The sequence below is a fragment of the Symphodus melops genome (genome assembly GCF_947650265.1).
Source record: "Symphodus melops genome assembly, chromosome: 16".
In the NCBI taxonomy this organism is placed as follows: Eukaryota; Metazoa; Chordata; class Actinopteri; order Labriformes; family Labridae; genus Symphodus; species Symphodus melops.
The window spans coordinates 7,056,171-7,078,944 of record NC_136706.1 but is presented as its reverse complement, the minus strand read 5'-3'; the positions used below and the strand labels follow the sequence as shown (position 1 = coordinate 7,078,944).

At 39.5% G+C, this 22,774-nt stretch overlaps 1 protein-coding gene across 6 annotated transcripts in view; it reads left to right on the top strand.

Annotated features, from left to right (window-relative positions):
* The window catches only part of garnl3 (GTPase activating Rap/RanGAP domain like 3), a 63,978-nt gene that overhangs the window by 6,797 nt on the left and 34,407 nt on the right, over positions 1-22,774 (top strand). For 5 of the 6 annotated variants that reach the window (XM_079365301.1, XM_079365297.1, XM_079365299.1 and 2 more), the window contains exon 2: positions 13,788-13,857. In XM_079365301.1, the coding sequence (XP_079221427.1) occupies positions 13,788-13,857 (70 nt within the window). Of the gene's footprint in view, positions 1-8,842; positions 9,155-13,787; positions 13,858-22,774 lie in introns of those variants that run through there. The other variant, XM_079365298.1, reaches the window with a different exon arrangement.

Genomic DNA, 22,774 nt, shown 5'->3' with positions numbered 1-22,774 from the left:
TCTGCTGAGTAATGACAGGTTGATGAGCCGTCATACCGAAAGCAAGTCAGCGTTTTCGAAAGAGGTCCTAGGGAGTTACATCACCCTTTGAATAGTCCCAGGTAATGAATTATGCTGCTTTTTGCACACACTGCAGGTGTCCATTTTCATTTGCTCACGGTGAAAATAACATTCAAAGCAATATTAAAATGACCAAACACAAATCTACTTCATTAGGGCACACGCAGTGGCAACCAACTTAAAAGAGCTTTACTACTACCTTATGTGACCAATGCAGATCACTGATAAGTAGATGAAAAACAATCTCTTATTTACTTTATCAATTGCCATGGGGAAATTCAGATTCTGGAGACAAGCTTCTTTCACACACAGATGTAGGTTTGAGGTAAAGAGTATCCCGATGTGGAGGTTTGAAAATACGTTCCCCCTACTATAGCATAGACAAGTGGCATGCTGCAGAAGTGCGTTAACCTTAAGTGTTTTCCCACACCAACAGATATTTTTTCAGCTTGAGGTCTTTAGCTTTATGTATTCATACCTCAAGTGACATCACTCAGCAGAACCTTTGTATAGACTTTGATGCTTAAAATGCGACTAGATAAGCAAATGAGTAGCTGTAACAAATAACTTCTACTCCATAACTACATTTCTTCCAGGAATTATACTTGTGTCACAGTGTTGTTGTAATGTTGAATCACTTTCTGGATTTCCATAGAAGGAGCAGGGAAATTGGAAGAGTCTGCGAGGCTGGTTCTGCTCTGCTAGGCCGTACAGTTGGCCCCTCAGTGAGGTCTGATAAACACTGGACTGTAATCACTCCCATATGGGTCTGCACAACCCGACACACTGTCCAGCCATGTGCACAATGCTCAGCACCAGACTCATTCAGATGGAAAAATAGATTCAAATTACCAGAAGAAAAAAATCCACACAAAAATAAAAAGAAGGACAAAGCCGTCACTTGATAACAGCTCTGTGTAAACTTTTACTCTTCTACAGGAACATCTGCTTCCATTTAAGACACATACCTACACATTAAAAAGCATGGTGCACTGCTCCAGGAAAGCTTAGAGGCTGGAAAAAACATTTCCCATTATAGTTAGCTGGAGTAAGGCCGGGATGGAGTGAGTTGTACTTACAGCAGGGTATCTGTTGAGATGTGGCCAGCTCAAGCACAAGCCACAAACCACTTCTATATTAGAGTCATATTCTGGGGGTTTTCTTTTTCCTCAGTTGTGTACATTTTCTCTTTTCTTTTTTTCTTGGCCTGTGTCGGCGATGATGCAAAGTGAAAGTGAGTGGGTTGAAGTATGAGCCATCAAAGGAAGTCGGCACAGTATGGCCACAGTCTGTGTGTACATGGCGTGAGCAGCTTCACGCCAGCCCACTGCCCCCACCGTAACCTCTTAAAGAGAGATCCAGGAAAGACAGAGGAGGAAATGGAGCCTGTGAAGGGTTACTGCTGTACATTTTTACCCTGCGGTTTGAAGGGAAGCCGGTTAAAAACCTCCTCTTGGTTAGAAAAAAGAGGGTCCGGAGGGGGACGTGAAGTTTGAATACAAGTTTGCAGAAACCTCAAAGAGAGATGTTGAAGTTTGGAAATTCTTTACAAGGGGAGTTTCCCAAATTGAAGCTTAGGTTAGGCTTTAGGCTTTATGTTGAAATAGTTTATTGCATGTTGCTATTTCTTCTGAGCCAGTCTTTTATTATCTAAAAGTAGAAAACAATGTGATGCAGAGAATACGACTTGGGTGCAAATGACTTAACCGTCCAGCAGTGAGTTACAAAAAACCTTTTACAAATGTTGCAGGAACTGCACACAGAACTGAAGTGTGCGTGGGTGTGTGTGTGGGTGTGTGGGTGGGGTCCAAGCATGCTAACTTTATCTACATGCTAATTTTAAGCACATCCAATGTTAACTTTATTCACCATTGCAGTTTAGCATGTTAGGATGCCAAAACTTCCCATCCAGCATTAATAACAAAGTACAACAAGAGCTTATGGAGATTTCCTTGCTTTAAAAGGTAATTTGGTCATCACCCAAAGAATTATTTTTTAAAGTCGATGAAGGTACTGGATGGTTAAATTAAAGAATCAACAAAGTATTGGAAGTTCATCATCTGGGAATCATAGATTCAAGTACACAACTGACATCAGTCAGTTGGTTGTTAAGCTATTTCGGTCACAATCACAAATGTCCATGATATGGTGTGTCATCAGTCAGAGTCATTTTGAGAGTTTTCAACTGAGACTGGCTGGGCGATACAACCTCAAATCATTATCGCTGTTACTGTTAATGAGCAATTATTTCGTTTTTGTTTTTTGCCCTCATAGTTTACTGACATGGTCTCCACTGTAAATACGCTCAACTATTAAAGCTAGGGTAGGTTTTCTAATAAAATAGTGCATATCTGATAAACTAACTTGTGGTTATTGAATATTTCAAATGGAAATCAAAGCATTGATTGAAATGAAAACAATTTTAGTTTTAAAGTGTAATAATGTGCATCTCTTGCAAAAAGTGTGTGTATCTGTGAATTTGTGGGATGTGTTTGTGTAGGCCATAGTTCATGTTAGACTACATAATGATTGTGCACTAACTATTAAACGTGTTTATAATTATGTTCTGCCAAACAAATCTTCAATTATGTACAATGTAGTACATAATGTACTGAACATAAAACTGTGATAAAAGTTGAAGCCACAAGGGGGCAGAATCTACCTGTAAAAACACTGATGTTAGTATATGATGGAAGGCCAGAGTTATCAATGAAAAAACATTTCTTTTTGGATAAATTGTTCAATGAAGTTTAGATTAAAGGTGTCGTAAGATGATGAGCAGAACTTTAGTTGTTTAAAAACAGAAGGACACAATAGATCTTACAAACCTGATCTAAGTCTTTGGTTCGTTCATACTTTTCCACTAGGAGGAGTTAGTGCATAAAGAACCACTGTCATCAGTGTAAAGAGCAGCTAGATACAATAAATTTAGATGAGGGTTTCATTCATAAGCAGACACAAGATCACTTTGTTCCTTTCATTCTGTGACAATATAAACGTTTGTGTGGCCCTTTTATGTAGTGGAAAATCCCTATATTATACTGAGCAGCAGTAATCAAGACTTAACGTTTCTTTATGTACAAAAAAAGTGTACATCCACACGCGCACGCACACACAGAGAGTACGCACACAGTACACACATGTAGCTAAAGGGTGGAGGGCAGAGTGTCATCCAGAGCGGCACCGATCGTTCCAGACAAAAGGTTAATTCTCCTGATCATGTTTAATGAGAGGGCCACCATCAATCCCTACTGCCTGACACTATGACATTTCACAGAGCCCCGTGGTGACCTGCTGGCATTTGGGATGCACTAAGTACGCAGAGGCCAAGCTCTGAATCCAAATCATCTGAATGTGTGTGGTTTTGTATGTGTGTACACACAGGTTTAATGGATAACCCTTAAAGGCTTGTTGTGACCTACATGAAAAGCTTCGAATTCGTATGTCTGTTGTCGTTGACAACACAGATTCCTTTAGTGACTTCAAAGTATAAGCAAAGTCAGTTATACCAACAAATAATGTAACATGGATTATTTTCTTTGTCATATGATTCGTAATTTTGTTGGAAATTGATATATATATATTCGTAAAGGCCTGTTTTATGTTCCAGAAGCATAAAGGCTTTTTTTGTTTTTTTTATGCAGTCTAACCCCCCCAAATAATTAGTTTACGTTAGCATTAAAATGATTACATTTGAAAGAATCTTATTAGTTAATATTATGAGATATCAGACCTCAAAATTTAAAGCAGCTTCGATGTCGCTCAATAAGTCGACTATAATTGCAGCTCGATTATTGCAATGCCAAAATTCCAACTTTTACTAAAATAGAATAGATGTTTATTTCCATTTTCATAGGTACAGGACAGTACAGGTACATTGTAACTTTTAGTATGGATCCATTAGATATTTCTTTTTTTAATTGAATAAAAAGGAGAGAAAAAACTTATAGCAGAATAAAGACATAGTCCTTTTCTTTCACTTTAAAAAAAAGGAGGTGAGGTGTTGCTTTTTTACTTTACATTCAATTTGAAGCGAAGTGTTTCTCAGTTTAGAGACGGCCCCCTCCAATGATCACATAACCAATATGGAGCCCTGTCAGAAAAAAAAAAAAAATTCACCCCTTTTGTCTCTCTTTTTTTTGTGAATAATTAAGATGCCTTTTCACCCATCAGAGAAAATGAAACGGAGAAGACTGCTGATATCTTTAACTACGGCTGGGTCAGACAAACAGAGGAACAATCATTAGCACAGAGCACAGTGCTGGAAAACGCTGATTTGACAGTTTGCTGCTGGGGAGCAACACTTATTTCTGGCCCCGTGCTTGCTGAGGGTACACTAACACTTGTTTGATTATTTGTTTCCTTCGCTGTGCTCTAACAGGTGATATTGTCTCAAATGATGAAAAAGATTTGTAGTGTTACTCATTTTAGCCTCTCATTTCTTCTGGTGTGATTGTAGGTTTCAAACATATGTTATGTCTATACTGAGAAAAATGATATCACGATAATGATCGTTTTATTGCCCAGGCCTGTCTTTAACAAGGCAACTTATTTTAAAGCACATTTAGCCTATTAAGCGTCACTCTTCATTTAACTGCAGTAAACGAAACATACAACAATATTTCCTTAAAAATGCAACTGGAGTAGAGGTATAAAGAACCAGTAAGTCTCTGTGTTCTTTGAGCAAAAGTTTTAACGTCGATAACGACTGATATGAAATTCCAAAGTCCAAGCTAAATACACTCCTGAAGTCACGTTTGGCTTTGTGATTAATAGTGTGCTCCAGCTCCAACACAAAGGATGATAGTCAAATGAATGATGTGTCATCACTGCTTCCTCTTCCAAGTTAAATATTTTCCACACACAAAGCGCCATCAATGAATACTGACGTCATGGCAGGCCAATTGATTTGCATGTTGTCTCCTAATGTATGTGAGAGATAATAACCCGACTGTGTTGATGTTTGTAGTACACTTTCCATTATTTTTTTAAATTTTATTTTATTTTTGTATTGATTCATTTTCATGCGTCTTTATTTACAGAAACAACACCTAATGTGACTTTGTCCGCTCACTCACTCTCTCACTCACTCTCACACACACACACACACACACACACACACAGTAACAGGGGCCTTGTTTATCCTCTGCGTGGGAAACTTGCCGTGGTCAGACATGGCTTACTCTGTGAGACTAAAGGGCCGGAGTGGCAGCTGTCCAGAGAGAAGGCGGAGGAGCTCACAGGGATTAGAACAGTATTGAGTCGAGAGCTCCTGATCCTGCCATTCAGCTCCTGTGGAGGCTAATGTGGGTGTGCGAGTGTTCACACACTTAAGTTTTGTGTACCTGAGCACCAGAACCCATTCTGGCATGGACACAAGGATTGAACCCACTCACTGTAATGCCTCACACCTACGTTCATCTCCAGCGCTTTGAAGTTGTATCCATCAGGGGAAAGGAAAGCCTGGGATAGTCCAACACTGCCAGGTCCCAGAGCTCAAAGTCAAAGTTTTATAGTTTAAAGTCTCTTCTAAGCTGATGATGAAGCCTTCAAAAGCCTGCAAACAATGCTCACTAGTTAGTCAGCATAATTGGAAGTTGCTTAGAGGGTGTGTGAACACTTGAGTTTGTTTTTTTTGCTTAATGACCTGTAATGCAGGATACATTGACATGTCTTAAGGGTTTAGTTAATCCATAAACAAACAATATGTGCAGAAGATTAAAAGGTGACATTCAGTCTGAAGAACATGAGTTGCGTCAATTTATTCTGTAGAACACATCAGCATTTATAAGGTGTAACAAGTTTCACTTTCACTGTTTTAAACTATGGTACCCTTTTGAATTTGAACATTTTCTAGCCCTACTCTAAAACGTTGCAGCCTCTAGAGGTTATACTTAAAGGTGTAACCTGTACTAGCATGAAAACTAAGGTTACACTTTAGTTGTCTATTCACACCCTCAACATTTTTTTTTTTTTTTTCCCTTTCATCCTCATGCATAGGATTTTTTTTTTGACATATAATTGTGTCATTCTTCATTTTAAACATCTAAAATGCAACACACAATGAATATGGAAAATAAAAAGGTTGTTTTGGCAGGATCTGTGTTATCGTCTCATCTGACACTTCCACCGGGGGCAGCAGCAGAGGTGACAGTGAGAACAATAAGCCTTCTCAGTTATGGGCTGGTGGTTTTTGCAGGTCATATACTGGCATCATCATTCATTTCATTATGTCTCATTGAAAGATATAAAAAGCTCACTGGAGCTTCAAACAGAATCCCCATGTATTTACTCTTAAACAAGTTTGTCCTGTGTCCTGCTGGATTAAATTCATCACCTGGAGCAGACCGCTGTCTCATTATACTACACAACTTCTGCTATGGCACCTGTGTTAATGCATTCAAACTGATCGCACCAACAGACTGATCTTTGAACAGGAACTCTTCCTCTTCTGACTTCCCTTGTTACAGACGGGCTTCACAAGCGACCGTTGAAAACCAGACGCCCTCATGCAAAGGCCATGTGAGCGGACTGCGTGTCAAAGTGTGACAATAGGAGTGTGTGCGGTGCAGTTGTGTATGCAGCACGTATTAATGTTTCCGTGTGTAACTGTATGTACGTGTGACAGGCCTCTAGGCTCTAATTAGAGGTGGGGGTGTTCAGGTATCTCAGGTTGACTATTTGTAACTGGATCCTGATTTGTGAAAACTGAGGCTGTCACATTCTCTTTGAAAAATGTTTTTTTTTTTGCCCCTTCAGGCTGTTTCAGCAGCATTTTATCACAAGCTATTTTTAAAGGGAGTCACATTCAGAGAGAGTGAGAAAAAGAGAGTAAATACGATGTGTGTTGGTAGCTTTAGGTGTTCCTGTGGTTTAGCGTGTCACAGAGGGGGGTTTTCTGCTGATTAAAAATTGATGAGCAGCTGAGTGTAGCCTGAGCCGAGCATTCCTGCACTCTTTCATGTTGTGTGTGTGAGCATTTCGTGCATACGTGTGGACTAAGCTGTAGCTGGGCTATTGTGAAGGTATCAGATTTAGCTAAGCTCTAATTTCATCTGCAATTCTGTGTGCGTGTTTTTAGTGTACTGTTTGCGTATTTGCGAGCAGAGAATAAAAAATGGAGTTTGTTTTGGCAGTTTTCTGCCACTTTACTCTGTTTATTATTTATGTCTACCCCCCCTAACTTGCTAGGGATTTTTTTCCCCCTGTGCTCCAACCTTTTTGTAAATATAGTGGCAGGAATGTTTTTTTCAGTCGTGCCTTTTTTTTATGTATCTGAGTGTCAGTGTGTTGGGGATCAAGAGACCTTTAAACTGCCTATACACAAAACAACTGAAATAGTACTAGATATTTCTTTGATGACAGAAAAACATCGGATACAAATATGAACATTACGGGACTTTTTGCATCGGCATTCTGGTTTCAATGTGGCTTGCAGCAACAAATGTACAGAGGTTACCGATTGGAACCGGTTGAGACCAAAACTAGAGTTTGATGGTAGGGGATTTTGGACTAAACATGAGACGTGCCTATGCAGCAGGTTGCAAACTAACACAATTCTCTGGTATAGAAAACATTCAGATGGGATTGACAGTTTAAGTTTTATGTGATCCAAATGAAGAGGAAGTCATTCCAAGGTTGCAAAACACAACAGTGGAAGTCATATGCTGCATGTCATCCATCTGTTCCTCTAAATAAAGGGCAGTATTGTAACTGATGTCATGTCAATGTCTGCACACTGTATTTATTGTGTCTACAGAGCCTACTATGAATTAAGAGGTTAAAAAAGACAAGAGAGTGAGTATAAGAAGAGAGGAAGGATGCTGCATACATGGATGACTGAATGACCTCAGACCTGCTGTTGAGTGGGATTATGGGTAGACTCTGGAGAGCACATAAAAGTGAATTGATTTAAGAGAATCTGAGAGGCAGGCGATCAGTTTGTCCTTTAAGAGAAATGTCAAAGCATGATGTGGTCGCACTTTCTTTTTTCACTTTTTTAAAAAATTTACTTATAGGCGAGCGTTTAACTTTCTCGTGTTATAAACTGTAGATCTGTTATTAATAGGCCCCGTAGGTACAGTTCTCGAGGTGCCAGAATTACTATGGAATCAATGCCAACTAACTCATACGCATTTCAATTGCAGATTTGATGGATGAAAGCTATATTTTTTATTTTTGTCGAAACATTTATAACTCCAGACTTTATTTTTCTTACGAAAGTCTACTTTTAAATCAATCACCATCATTTAGAACAGTTTGCTGCATACATACCTGTTAAAGAAAGGATAAACAACTACCAAGAAATGATTATTCCTCTAATCTAGTTTAGAGGATTTCTATTTCTATGTTGTAACTGCTTACTTTAAAAAACAAAATGGAAATGTTTGCATATTGACTAAGTTTCCTGGTGTATTTTGTTCTGCTCCCATCTGTCCAGGAATCCCATTTAGAGCTGAAAACACAAGTTTTATTCTCCCCACATATTCTCTCAGCGCTCACACCGGATGCTGTAGTGCGACCCTCACCCTGTGGTGTGCATCCTGACATCACTTTACGCTTCAGGATACTGTAACTATAAAGGAAGATTCACGTAATCGACAGTGATGTAACAGTAGGTCGAAGAAGGGGAAAACCCCCGATAAGAATAATTCGCTGTGAATGAGGCTTTTTGCTGTGTGGAGCCCGCAGCTAAACATTGTGGTAGATTGAAATGCACCATTGATGTGAGTGAGTGAGTAAGAGAGAGAGAGAGAGAGCGAGGAGGGGGGGGGGGGGGGGTCACACAGTAAACACACAGCTCCTATGGCAGATCCGCTCCGCTTCATCATAACGCTGTTACGCGCAGAGGAAAAGAGAGATAGAGATAGAGGGAGTAGCAAAGAAGAGCACGACCACCTACCGGGTTTGGATCAGCTGTTGTTGGAGTTTGCGCTGAAGTGATGCTCCTGCGCTCATAGCACTGAGGGACAAAAAAAAAAACGGGGAGAAAGAGAGGTGGAAAATAACGCCGGTTTTCTGTTGGACTGACATCGCATGGGGACATGAACAGTGTGGATCCAGCATCTACCAAACTGTTGACTTTCAATCAGCGGTAACGTGACTCTTGCTTGTGTTTGTTGCATGCCTCCTCTCAACTGTTGAATGCTCTATGGTCGCTCTGATATATCCCTGCAGCACTGGCATACAGATTACGAAGCCATACGCAATAAAGGCAAAGCTGAGTACACCTGTACCAGGCATTAATTTGGTGCGTAAAGTGCCCAAATTACGGCCTGCGCTCGGCTAATAATGTTTACACCAATCGACTCTTTGGGTGTAGTTTTACACTTGTCTAGTTATTTGATTTATTGATCGTTTTCCATTTACTTGGCAAACTGAGCGTCACTGAATCCACAAGTCTCTCCAGTCTGGGAGTCCTTACGCTCCAGAGCAGCCACAACAGCTTTTTAATTAAACCACAGAGACGGCTACTTTAAGTGCAGCTTTGTCGCTATTTTTTATGAATCGAAACTAAATGTTCTGCTTATTAATTGAACCCTTACTTTCCTGGGAGAAGACATTTCAGTATGTACACGGAACAATATGAATAATTCATGCCATGCCTTGCAGTTTTAGGTAGCTGCTCTGGCTCTCTATGACCGCGACAGAAAAACGCATCAAGGCAGGCATCTGGCTGATAGTGTGCAGCAGAGTTCAAGATGCAGTCCAAGGTAACTGTGTAGGAGCTCATTTTAAGCCTCCTTGATGGAGCTGTAAAAGCTGCCAATGGCAACATAAATGAAGCTACAGTGACTCAAATATAAAGAGAGAGAAAGAGAGTTCATATAGGGAACATATAGCTCTTCAGGCACATTGCTGCCAATGACAGAGAAGCTTCTAACCATGCTGCACCAATTGTGCAGAGAGGGAGGAGAGAGGAGCAAAAGATGTCCCGAATGTTCATTAAACGCTCTAGTGACTTGTCATATTGCTGTAATGGCTTGTTAAAGCATGAATTACAATTTTCAGCCTGTTTGTCCAACTCATTCTCACAATGATCACAGCTTTGCTTGTCTTATTGTTCGACATAAATGTGGCAGAAAGTGATCTTTGTTTTTACAGAAAAAAACCCAATGCCTCTGTTACTAAAGTTTATACTGGGATAGTTTTTTTCTCTGCCTTGCATGTTGTGCACCAGGCGTCATTTTTAAACGTTGTTATTCAAACTGCACATGATCAGTTGAAATAAAATCTGAAAATGATGGGCTGTTAATCGCAAAATAATTTTCTTGTAGTTTCCTGTAGTTTTAACCTGGACTGCACATAGAGTAGAAAGACTAACATCAACCGAAGTTTGAATTTTCTCTGTGGTTGGATGTGTTTGACATTGATGTATGATGTTTCAAAGCTAATGAAATTGAGAATTCTATTACCACTGTATGGGAATTTTCAATTATTACATTGTCTATCTTTACGGTCTGACGTTTGCTGATCGACATTTTTGCAACAAGCTCTCGGTATATTCGGTTTTGTATATGTAACACAATTTTAAGAAGAGTAACTCTATGGAGGGATGGATGATCTTCAGAGACAGACAATGTTTGATATAAGGGATAAAAGGATTGGATTTTTCTTGGGCAACACTGGGAGGTTTGGTATGACAGTTGGCAGAGTGATTTATACTTTACATTTTACTGTGTTGTGCGGAGCCTTTCAGTGGCCACTGTCCATTGTCTTGTGACAGAAACCGCAATTTGTAACCTTTCCCGTACTCCATTACTGAGGGCAGCAGTTTGAGTAATGAATATCCATTTTACCTCTTTCTGTGTCAGAGCAATTTCTCTTTGGTCTAAGCTTTCAAAGTCATTTTTCTTTGGCTAACAGCCACCTTGCTTTTAGGAATCTAAGCTGTTTTGGCGCAGAGTTCAAGTGATGGTGGCCAAACATGTGGACAGCGATTGAAGGTTTCATTTGTGTCAAATCTCTTAGTATGTAAGGCAGCATGTAAGGTTACAGGACAGTCCTATAATCAATTCCTGTTTTGTTATCAACAAGTCGATAGTAGGTTTGTGAGCTACCATTAGCAATTGGGAAAATATGTAAAGTTTCAGTACTAATATAAATACTTAACATTAATGGCTTGAAATTCCACAACGCACACAATCTTTTTTTTATTGTTGTTGTTTGGTTTTTCGTTTAAAGATTTTGTACTGTTCTTGAATTTGAAATATGTCATTTTCACTGTATTCAACCCCCATTGACACGTATATGTTCTCATCAAACCTGAAGCACTTCTTTCTTGCCTCATTCCACCTTTTTTTGGAAGAGAACAGCTTTTTTTGGTTTACCTTGCGCGCGCAAACAACTCTTACTTCACCACAGAGTGCACCTCCCACATGCGTTAAAACATGTCTCTACAGTACATTAAAGCCTAAAAGTTCTAATTGAACCAAAACATTTTCTGTTGTACACAAGAAGATGGATCCTAAATCTAGCAACAGGACTTTTCCTTTGGGTGTATACATTTAAGTGTTGTAGTCGTTGCTTTAAAGTGCGGCAGGTGGCTGCTTTATGTTTGTGTTAACTCTAGTCCATAAATGGTCTATCCATATCTTCCATTTAAACATCACAAGAAGCCTTGACTCAAAAGAAGAAGATGAGTTTTCTAGGAGTGGATTTCATTACATTAGGTGGGTGGAGTCGTATCACTTAATCATCCAACCTGGAGATGCAATCCTTTCCTTGACAGCCTCTCTAAAAAAAGGCGAACGCTTTGAAAGGTAGCATTCCTTAGTGTTCCAAAGAAAAAGTGGGAAAGCAGCGATGGAGTACATGTTTAGATGCTCCTTCAGACCCCACCCTGATCACTCCTTTTGTAGAGGAGGCAACCCTGCATAAGGAGAGTGGGGGTAAAGACACAGTGATGGATACATCCTGTAGTGCAGACACTTTAAAATGCGTCCTTTAAGCTTGAGTGTACATTATGTATTAATAACCCCCCTCTGCCTTCATCTCCTCCACAGAGAGAGAGAGACAGAGACCCAACCAGAAAGGAAGAGTTAGGGGGGAATATATATGGAGTGGGGGATCTAAAAAGCATGCAGGTCATGTCATAACTTTCACATTCATGCAGCTACAGTACGAGCTTCCTAATATTTACCTCACCAGTGCAAACACCCACCCAGCACACAGTGTAGAACTTTTAGAGTATTTCAAATCTTGGAGCAATAAAAATCACATTGTGTAGTGGGATAGTAACAAAAAGTATTCTGTGATCCCTGATTGACCCTTCCAAAGTAAAAAAAAACATGTACATGTCCTGCTACTGTATTCTGCCAAAGGACAATCTTTCCTTACTTTAGCATGCTACAATACAAGCCTTATGCCCATAGTCTTGGGTAATACAAAGGCTACATGTTTATTTCTCTAAGATTGTGCGTAGACCGTGATTGCGAATGCCGTTGTCATGATAATAGTGGGTTTTAAAGTAATGAATGAAAAGCTTGAGCTGAAGCTGAAATGTGTCTTTTTGTTAAAGTTTTAAATGATTTCTTTTTTGTAGTGGATATTTAACCGTAATTAGCCAAGCTAGCAGTGAGGCATGCTGCAGAGCTTTAAGCTAACTACTAAAAGTGGAACGCTTACTTGTGCAAATGTTTGCAAGGATGTTTAGAATTTGCCATTTTTAGTATTTGACATGTTACATTTGCAGAAATGTACAAGACGTTTATACATTAATGATGAATGTTTGTACAAAATGTCTTGCCTATCCATGCAGTACTGCCTATAATATATAATTCAGGAGCCAACCCTACAGCCACACCATGGCATGATAGAAAATCACTATCAAAATAGTACCAAGGGTTGTAAAACCTTTATTGACATTATGTTTGATTGATAGGACTTAAACAGCTATAATCGAAACGTGTTATGGTTCAGGTATATCATTGCATTTACACCATATATTTCAAAGTGATTTGTGCTACCAGTTATATAAGAAGAATGATATCTCTTTGCTCATGAAATATGAAGCTACTGTATACACTTGCTAGCTTGACTAACTGAGAGTCTTGGAGGAGGGAAAATTCAGTCTAGCGATAAGGAAGATCTTCTGAAACTAATCTTAAGTTAACTGGTCTTTTAATTCATTACATTTGTTGGATGGTTGAAGTAAGTTAGTCCCCAGTTTTCAATGTTATCTTAAGATGGAGAAAATAAGTCCAGGTATTTGGATAAAATACAACGTGTGTCAGTTTGGGTGGTTTTAGATCCTAATGATCAAGACTTAAAATTCCAACATATTTTTGATTTGACTGAACAGTTTATAGCATGTATGTGCATTTCTTTTTATGGCTATTGAATTGTCTGTATGTCTGTGTGTGTTTGCATTGGCATATTAGTCCAGCAGTCAGCCCTCACAGCCAGACTCCATCTATCACTAGTGTAATTCAATCAGGACCCGTGCTGTCTTAATCAGAACTGGGTTGGCCGCCGCTTCTGTACCATTGGCAGACCCAATGGTACTCAGACAGGAGAAAGGAAAAATAGAAGAGTGCAGAGAAAGAAATAGTGTAGGGTAGGCTTAAATGGTGGGCATGAAGCAGAAGAATAGGATGAATTGAGATCAAAGTAGACAAGAAGTGAAGCAGATGCTGCAATGCCAGTTGTGTTAGAGATGTCACAGTCCATGCATGTCCGTGTTATGCGATGGAGGCCATGTGTATGACCATGCATTTGTGTTGCAGCTCTGCCTCGGAGGACTTGGGCTGCAGACGTGGAGACTTCAGCAGGAAACACTATGGCTCGGTCGAGCTGGTGAGTCCTACCCACGATGCACTTATCTGTTGGTTACTTACTCTCTTTGTCTGTCAGCGTGTCTCCTCTTCCCCTTTCCTCTTATCCTCCTAATTGAGATGTATCCTCCTGTTTTCTCTCTCTGCTCTTGCCGTTATTTTCTTTCTGTTGGCCTAGATGGACGGCAGAGGGGGCACTGATGAGTCATGACATTCTGGGTGTGGTCCAGTGATGTGTTTTGTGACCAGCATGGATCACAATGGGGGCTCCAGAAAAAGGGATGCAGTACTCTTCTCCCTGTGCACCCATTAGAGTTAATTTGTTTTGTTTTGACGCTGCTGGGATAAAACCAGAGAAAAGTGTGGGTCTTTGGGGTTGATAACTAAGCTGTTGAGTCATTGTTGCTTTGTGTGTCTGTAAGACCCGATAGCCAAGAGGAGCAGGAAGTCCTAGAGTTTGGCACTGCCATCGTACTTCCTACCAGAGACATATTGTGGGTATTGCTGCACCACCACGTGTTGAGCAGATTAGTGTTGAAGAGAAACCACATGGTGCCTATCAGCTGTAGCAGACACAATGCTGCTGTGTGCGGGGTTGTGTGTGAGAGAGAGCAGTGTCCAAACACTGCGGCGAGCGTGAGCCAGGGTGAGGTCACTGATAGTCTCGTATTCAGGGTGTGACAAACTCAAAGTAACAAGAGCAATCATAAGCAAGCATTTGGTAAAAGTGGTGAGACATAATCTCCCTGGCAAAAACTTGCAGCATAGCCAGTATCATAGAAACAAAAGAAAATAATAATAATAATAATAATAATAATAATAATTTTCACCAAATTCCTTAGATTGGTTCTGTAAAGTACTCAAGAGTGATATAATCATATAGAAAGCATAGTCTGGTTTGGAAGGCAAAGAACAAATCACCTCTTTGTTAGCTGTCAAAATGTATTTTAACAGGTTATTAGCAGAAATGTGTAAACAATGAGTTTTTATTTTTTTTAGTAGTTACATGTAGTGACCATCTCTTAGTGAGGCAAAAGATCATCCTCCACTGTTTACTTGGTAACCACACGAAGACAACAGTGACAAAGCCAGGCTAATTTTTTTAGCAATGCTACAAGCTTGTCACATGCTAAGTCTTTCTTCCTATTCAATTAACTGAATCAATTATTCATCTTTTTATTGATACCCTGAAGCCACAGCCACTAGATATGATTCCCAAAATGTCGAACTAGTCTTGTGAGATGTTTTTGAACTAGCTATGAAAAGTTAGCTACATTTCTCCAATCTCCAGAGTTTAAACACCAGACACATTTATAATTTATTTCAAAGTAATGTTCACCAATTCTGAGTGCTGTGACCAGAATGTAAGCTATCTAAAATCTAAATCTTAAGATCAGTAGGCTACGGGGCAATTAAGGGTATGATGAGCTAGCATAAAGTAGAAACTGCACCTTGTAGCATACACAGTTTGAATTTAATAAATCACTAATAACTCATGCCTAGTGCTCTTTTTCGGCATCATTGTTCTTTCTGTTAATTGGCATCAGCAAAGCCTCCTGTGTGCTCATGAGTCGTCAATTAAGCCAACAAGCAATACTTCGAAATAATTGCTAATTCAGAGCTGCCATCTAAGTCTCATTGTTATTGGCAATAATTAGTTCATTTATGGAAATGTTAGAGTTTTACTGAAACAAAACATTCATGAATCTTGAACAACGATCCTCTTCAGCCTGTTTCTGTTTATATTGCATGAAAATTCCTGGGGGGTCTAAAAAGCTGTGTGTTTCAAAGAAGAGTTAATTAGAAAAATACATGATAGAGCTTGATTAATGCAGGTTGATCTTTTGGAAATCACCAGAGGAGAATAAGCACATGATGCCAGACTAACATTTACAGCAATTATCTAAGACTTTGACTCTGCATTGATATTAAGCCTTTAGTTCTTCTGTTGGAAAAATAAATACATTTGCTTGTGTGAACATACAAGGGAAAGTGTTTCTGTGGACTTGTGGCATCCACATTGTTTAAGGTTGTGTGTCTCTCGGGTGGGATTGTGCAAAGGTCAGAAAAGAGTCTGAGGAAATTCAGGTCCTGACGCATATTGGTTAACAAACATCTCCTCGTGTAGACAGTGCTGAACCTGTGTGTTCATGGGATGTTTTGTCTGTCCAATGTGAATCAGTGGGGTATTAGCATCTGACATTTCTACAAAAGTCAAAGAAGGCATCAAATCAGGAGGTATTGAACATTTAACTTCCTATTTTTGAAATTTTATTTTGGCCCTTTTTGTCTCATTTGATTGGATAGAAAGAATGGGAAGAGAGAGAGTAGGTGATGACATGCACCTAATAGTGACAGGGCCAGGAGTCGAACATGCAGCCAGGACTTAATCAATCAATTTATTTGTATTGCGCCAATTCATATCAAGTGTTAATTTGACACATTTTACAAAAAGCAGGTAAAAAGACCTTACTTGTTTCGATATTACAAAGACCCAGCTCAATCCATCACCAGCACTTATGCAACATTTTAGCAAAAGTTACAGTGGCAAGAGGAAAAACGGCCTCCTGTTGGCTGTGCTGCTCATTCCAACAGAATTTGTCCAAGTATACCTTTCATTTCTTTTAGTGTATCTCTGAAGAAGGTATTTAAACTATTATTTTTGATTGTATTGATCTTTAACTTGCCTTACAGAGAATGCAAAATATATTCACTTTAAAAAAACGTGTTGGGGAAGTTACATCTGTCTTTAAAGTTAAGTCCCAGCCACCTTAGTGTGGACCTTTTGTATTACAAGTTTAAAGAACTTCATTCTTTGTGTTGCTTCCACATTCATAGACATGAATTTTGACTTCAGCGTGTTCCACTGCTTTGACGAACACGAATACAACTCAAGTGAGGAATGTTGATTCAAAGCAGGATCCCCCTATTAAGACCAAGCAGCAAAGGCAGAGCTGTGACTCATCCTGTCTGTTGTTTTTTTTTGGCATCAGTGAATATTGGCCAATAAGATGAGGTCCCTCTACAGACTTCATCATGCCAATATGATTCACACAAAGACACTACTTTTTCATTTGATAGGACTGTATAAATGTGTAGTTTTTATTAAGCACTGAAGAAAATGGATTTTATCCTGCCAACAAGGCACAGCAGTGCTTTAAACTTAATGCTGACTTGAAATGAACGTGTTCACAGTTGATATTAAAAAGGTAAAACTTTTACCATATTCAACGTTGCAGTTTAGCATGTTAGCCAGTCTACTCATGCTAATTTGCAGTTAACACCAATTGCAGCTGGTTAAATGAATTATCATTAGTATTCTGAGGGTATTTCATGCATACAATACATACAACACATTTTTAATGCATTATTTTAAAACTATAAAACTACATTTAGTGACACGATCCATCCTAAGTTTTACAGATATTTCAATACAACTTAAATGGTTGACATAATGAGGCACAAGAATGGAGGTCAAGAATTCCCCAAGTTATCAGGATTCATCCTCTGGGAAGCTTGACTCAAATGTTCATAAAAGTAAGAAACAAAGTGGACACACATGGAGGAATAGGGAACAATTAATTAATTAATGAATACAATACATAACTTAGACACCACTTGGCCTTCTAAACTATTACATTCCCAAGTCAGTCTACACACAACACACACACAAACAGACTCACAGTTTGCAATCATCATGCCAGAAGTGCAAACACATAGTTTGTATTTTAAGATAAAGTGGAGATGAACAACACAAACAAAAGACAGATCCCACTATGTCTTGTTACTTAATTCATTGACATATTCACGCTACAAATTCAAAAACAAGCAACAATTAAGTGTGTTTTCATACTGACAAAACTGCAGAATGAGAGCAAATTAAATTGTCTTTATTTGTGAGATACAGGCCATGGCAGAACTTGAAGTGGGTGCTCCATGTCACTGAGGCTGTGTTATATACCGCACACAGGACAGCAAAAACAGTGCTGGGAGTATTTAACACCATTCTTTTTGATTGTGTCTTCACTGTGTGTGTGGGTGTTTCTCTTTGGGCCAAGCTGCAGGTTACATCAGAGAATACAACTAAGACTTCCATCAGAATTGGGCCATGCATGTGCATCTTTGTGTGTGTGTGTGTGTGTGTGTGTGTGTGTGTGTGTGTGTGTGTGTGTGTGTGTGTGTGTGTGTGTGTGTGTGTGTGTGTGTGTGTGTGTGTGTGTGTGTGTGTGTGTGTGTGTGTGTGTGTGTGTGTGTGTGTGTGTGTGTGTGTGTGTGTGTGCGTGCAAAGAACTTGCTGTCAGTCTTGCCGAGTGCCTGGTGAGCAGACGGCTCCCCTCCCACCTGCCTGCCAGAGTTACTGTCACTGCCTCAGAGGCTTTTGACTACACTGTCACATTGGATTTATTCCCACGCTCAGTGTGTGTGCATCTCACTGTGTGCCAGTACGTATGTTGATGTTTTTATTGACATTAAAGTAAGACTGTGTGACTCTTACTAACCAGCGGCCCCTCTGGCCATTAGTGGCATTACAATAAAATTACATTTAATGTTTGTAATCTAAAATTGCACTTGTTCTTGTTTTATTTTTTTACATAGCTTGAGATAAATAATCTTAATAAATACAAAATATAAATAAGCTTTCTTGCTTAACTTTAATTATCGACCATTAGCTGAATGTCATTGTTTGGTCTTTTAAATGTTTCTAATTCTAGCTTTAATTCATTTAAACCAAGAGTCCTATTTTTATTGCAATATATCTTGGAATAAAATACTGACTTTCTCTGCCTAGGAGCTACATGTCAATGTAAGCTGAAAAAGGTCGTCAGCTTTCCTAACTTCGACATCTTAGCTTTGCTAATAAAGAAGTACAGAAATGTCATTTTGGAGAGGCAGTTTTAGGGGGCGGTATTTAGCAAGCACAACGACAGACGAGCAAACCCTCCCAGATACTATGAATGAATTAACTCCCAAGTGTTGCTTCTGTAAAATTGTTCATGCAGATGTTTTTCTGTTGTTTTATTGCCAGTAAAGCTAATGCTCAGAGTGTTTTTAGTGAGGGTGTCTGTACTGAAGTCCTGTCTTATATTGGTTTCCATACTTTGATGTAGTTAAGGGGATTTTATTGGTGCTCAAGTGCCTGTTTGACACGTTATTGAAGCTGCAGGGCCCTGTTGAAACTTTAATCTGGGCTGGGGGAGACAAAAGTTCATTGTTGCTCCTCTAAACTGTGCAATATTGAATTTTCTGTTTCTCATTTTAATGGCCTTTTCTGTCTCCTGCGGATGTTTGCAAGAATCCCCCAAAATACAAGGCTGAGTGATACATTCCTGAGAAAGAATTAGCATCCTTGAAAATAATTAATTTTTCAAACAAGAATACAACGTTAACAGTACTTATTATGTATTTTGTGGCATCTTAATCCATGCAAATCCAAAAATCTTTTATCGAAATAATGTAGATATCTTGAGGGCGCCATGATTGTAAATGTTTCTCCAAACAGCTACAGATTGCATTCTCTCATTACCTCTTGTCTGTCTATCTGTCCCTCCTACTTCCATTGTTTCTTATACATAACTAAATGTCTTTTAAAGGAGCTGATGCAAGGCTGTCTGCTGCTGCGTGTTATTATCCCAGGATTCACTGCAGCACCTGCCCAGTCTTAGGGGTCCTTAAAGCTGCTGCACCCTCTCAGTGGAACTTCTGGGTGAGTGGGTGGCCTGATGCCTTCAGTCCTAGTGATTAGACAAGTCATCGCTAGTTTAGTATAGATGGAAACCTAAAGTGAGCCAGAGAGCTTTTTTGTTGTTATCAGAGTTTGACTAATCAGTCAATTCTTCTTCGTGGGATCACTTTTTTTGGTGTTTTTATTGAATTTCCAGAGAACAAGAAATACAGTGCACTAACAAACTGGATAGAGTACATCATGCTGCTATAATTCATCAGTGTGTTAAAGTCAGTCCTTGTATGCACACTCATTTGGGGAAAGACAGAGGGAACAGAAGGGAGGATAGCATTTTGTGTTTGCTTCACCACTCAGTGACTTACATTGCCAAGTTTCACTTCCTCCTCTAAATGCTGCGGCTGTTGTATATTACTACACGCCTCAGAACTGTCTGAGTCAGTGGATGACCTTTTTGCCACAAATTTAAGTCGATACACCACCCACATTCTTTGTAATATCAGTAAAAAACGTCATGTTAACACATTCCCAAAGTCTTGTCTAATCGTGTACTAAAAAACAACAAAAGAACATGTGCCTCTTCTGTGTTGCTTCACTTTGCCCTTGCAGCTCAGACCACAGACGTGTCTTAGTCAGTTTGTATTGCTGTGCTTGCAAAGCCTCAGCCACAAAGAAAATGTATCACAATAGATTCATCGCTTTTTAACATTGCATGATTTCATTGGCGTAGATTAAATAATCTACTCTAAAGCAGACCTCCTAAAATTTACTGTACCCAAAGATGGTGATATTGACAGATTGAAAACAACATTATTATTATAGTTATCATTTACTTCCATTTGTGGTCAGTCAGCGCCATGGTTTTGCTCTGGCTTGCACCCTTCCCCAATTGGTCCGCTCCTGAAAAGTGACGCAGCGTAGCACAGCAATGATCAGCTTTACACACATCTCATGAGAACTGCAAGATCACGCGGGATTTCAGAAAAAAGGTGCATATAAACATAATGGATTGTATTGTCTGAGATTGTTTTGTTATTCGTTCACTCAATAAAGGTGAACAATTTATTATTTCTACCTGAATTGTTTTAGCTCAAAATGTTTATACATTTATACAAATATTCCTATGATTGCTACATACATAGTTTATTGCCACAGAAGAAAATAGAGGTACAAGGCACCTCAGATTCTCTGTTCTGAGCTCTTCAAACAACTTTGTTCACTTTATTCTTGATTATTTCTGATGAGGGAGACTTTCTTCAGCTGAGGAAAATAGGAAGATAACACTCTGAATAGTACTGTCTTTCAAACAATACTTCAAAATCAGATCTGCACGTTACTCGCTTCCTTCTTCCTTTTTTAGGGGGTTTTCCTCATCCCTTAATTGCTTCCTTCATTCATTTTCTGCCTCTTCTTTAAATCTTCTCTCTCTTTTTTCCTCATTAGTCACTCATCTCTTCTCACTCACAGTGCACCTGCCCCCCCCCCCCCCCCCCCCCCCCCCCCCCACCCTCACACTACTTCCTTCCTCACCCATGGCCACTTATGCCTACAATTTCTCTACCTTCCTGGAGGATTGTGAGTGTGCATGAACATGCCACCTGATGAGATCAATTATCTATCAGCAGTCACAAAAGTATTGATTTAAATATCGCGTCACACACACATACACGCGCACACATCTCTGTCTGCACTGCAGCGCTTCTTTGTTCTGTGTGCCTTGGGGAAATCAGAGGCTCTCTGACTACGACATGAGCCTCGATTGTGTTGTGTGAGATGTTCAAGTCTTGCTCTAAATTAGGAGCTGTCTAAGTATGTGTATACGATCTATGTGGTTGTGCATCCCTGCCATGTCTATAAAGCTGGAAAGCTTCGGCCTTCACCCATGGGGTTATGCATCTTAAGAACCGCTATTATTCTTCTATCATTTGGCTTTTTGTCATCATTACACATCACTCTTTGCCTCTCTTCCCATAGTGGCCTCATCCTTCATTCTTTGCCTCTCCCTCCTCTCTCCATACACATGTGGCGCCCTTTCCCTCCACACCATCCTCTGCTGTTGCTCCCTGGATGTGGTGAGGTGTTTTATGGGTTGTTTGTTAAAGCACAGAAGCATAACACCCACCTCCCCTTTCCTCCTGTCTGCCTCCTGCAGCCCACTGGGAATCGTTTGAGGGCAGCCTTTTCCTTCTTTGCCACTCTTCTGTTACATGATTTAGAAGCTTTATGATGCGTGTGTGTGTGTGTGTGTGCATACGCACACTCGCACAAGACTCCCCAGAGCGCTTAATCACTCGTTTTCTCCTGCTATTTTTCATCTTCTCACCCAAAAACCTTCGAAAAAGCCTCTTCACACACAGCAGCACAAACACTTACTAAACGTACATTTAATAAAGAATGCCTCACAATTTTTTTTATTTTTTTTTTCACAGACACAAGGGAGGCAGTACATCCCTGTTCTACCGCATTGGTTTCCCCTCAATTATCCTGCGATTGGACAGTTTATGTTGCAGGAGGCAAGAAAAATGGAGGGAGATGGAGCAATAGCTGCAGCATTTATTTTCCATTTTCTGCACACATGCACACAAAGAAAGCAGAACTGGATAACGTGCATATGGAAAAAACATGCAAATAAATATAGCCACAGAGCATCAGGAAAAGGCAGAATTTTTTTTTTAGATCTATTAATATGCATATGAAAAGAGAGACAGCAGTATATTCTGCAGCCTCTCCTAGACACAGCCAATTACTGCACAGAAAGCTCTCTGTCGTTTATCAGAGCTTCACACCTGCAGTAAACATACTGTGCTCTGGTTTGTGTTATCTCATTATAAACAGCATAGCATGTGGAGAAAATGCATCCACTGCTACACTTGTTTGCACATAAGGGGTGGCTGAAATCAATGCATTTTTACAATACAGTTTTGTGTCACAGAGTTATTAATAACACACAATGTTTAAAACAATACAACAGGACAAAATGGCATGTGATCAATTTCAGTTAAAGAAACATTTATTTCAGACCATAATTAAACAATTTACTAGTTCATGTTAACAGCTGTAGTTTAGATCATTTTTTTTAAAGATTTAAATAGTAAGGTGGTGTCAAAGGATTGGCATGACGTATAAAACAAACGACTTAATTACAAACTTACAAACTTTAATTTTAGACCCACTTGCAGTGCCGCTTAAGATGCATGAGATCCTTTCGGAGTCTTCTCTCGGACCACATTACTACATATATCAGATTTAATTTCGCCTG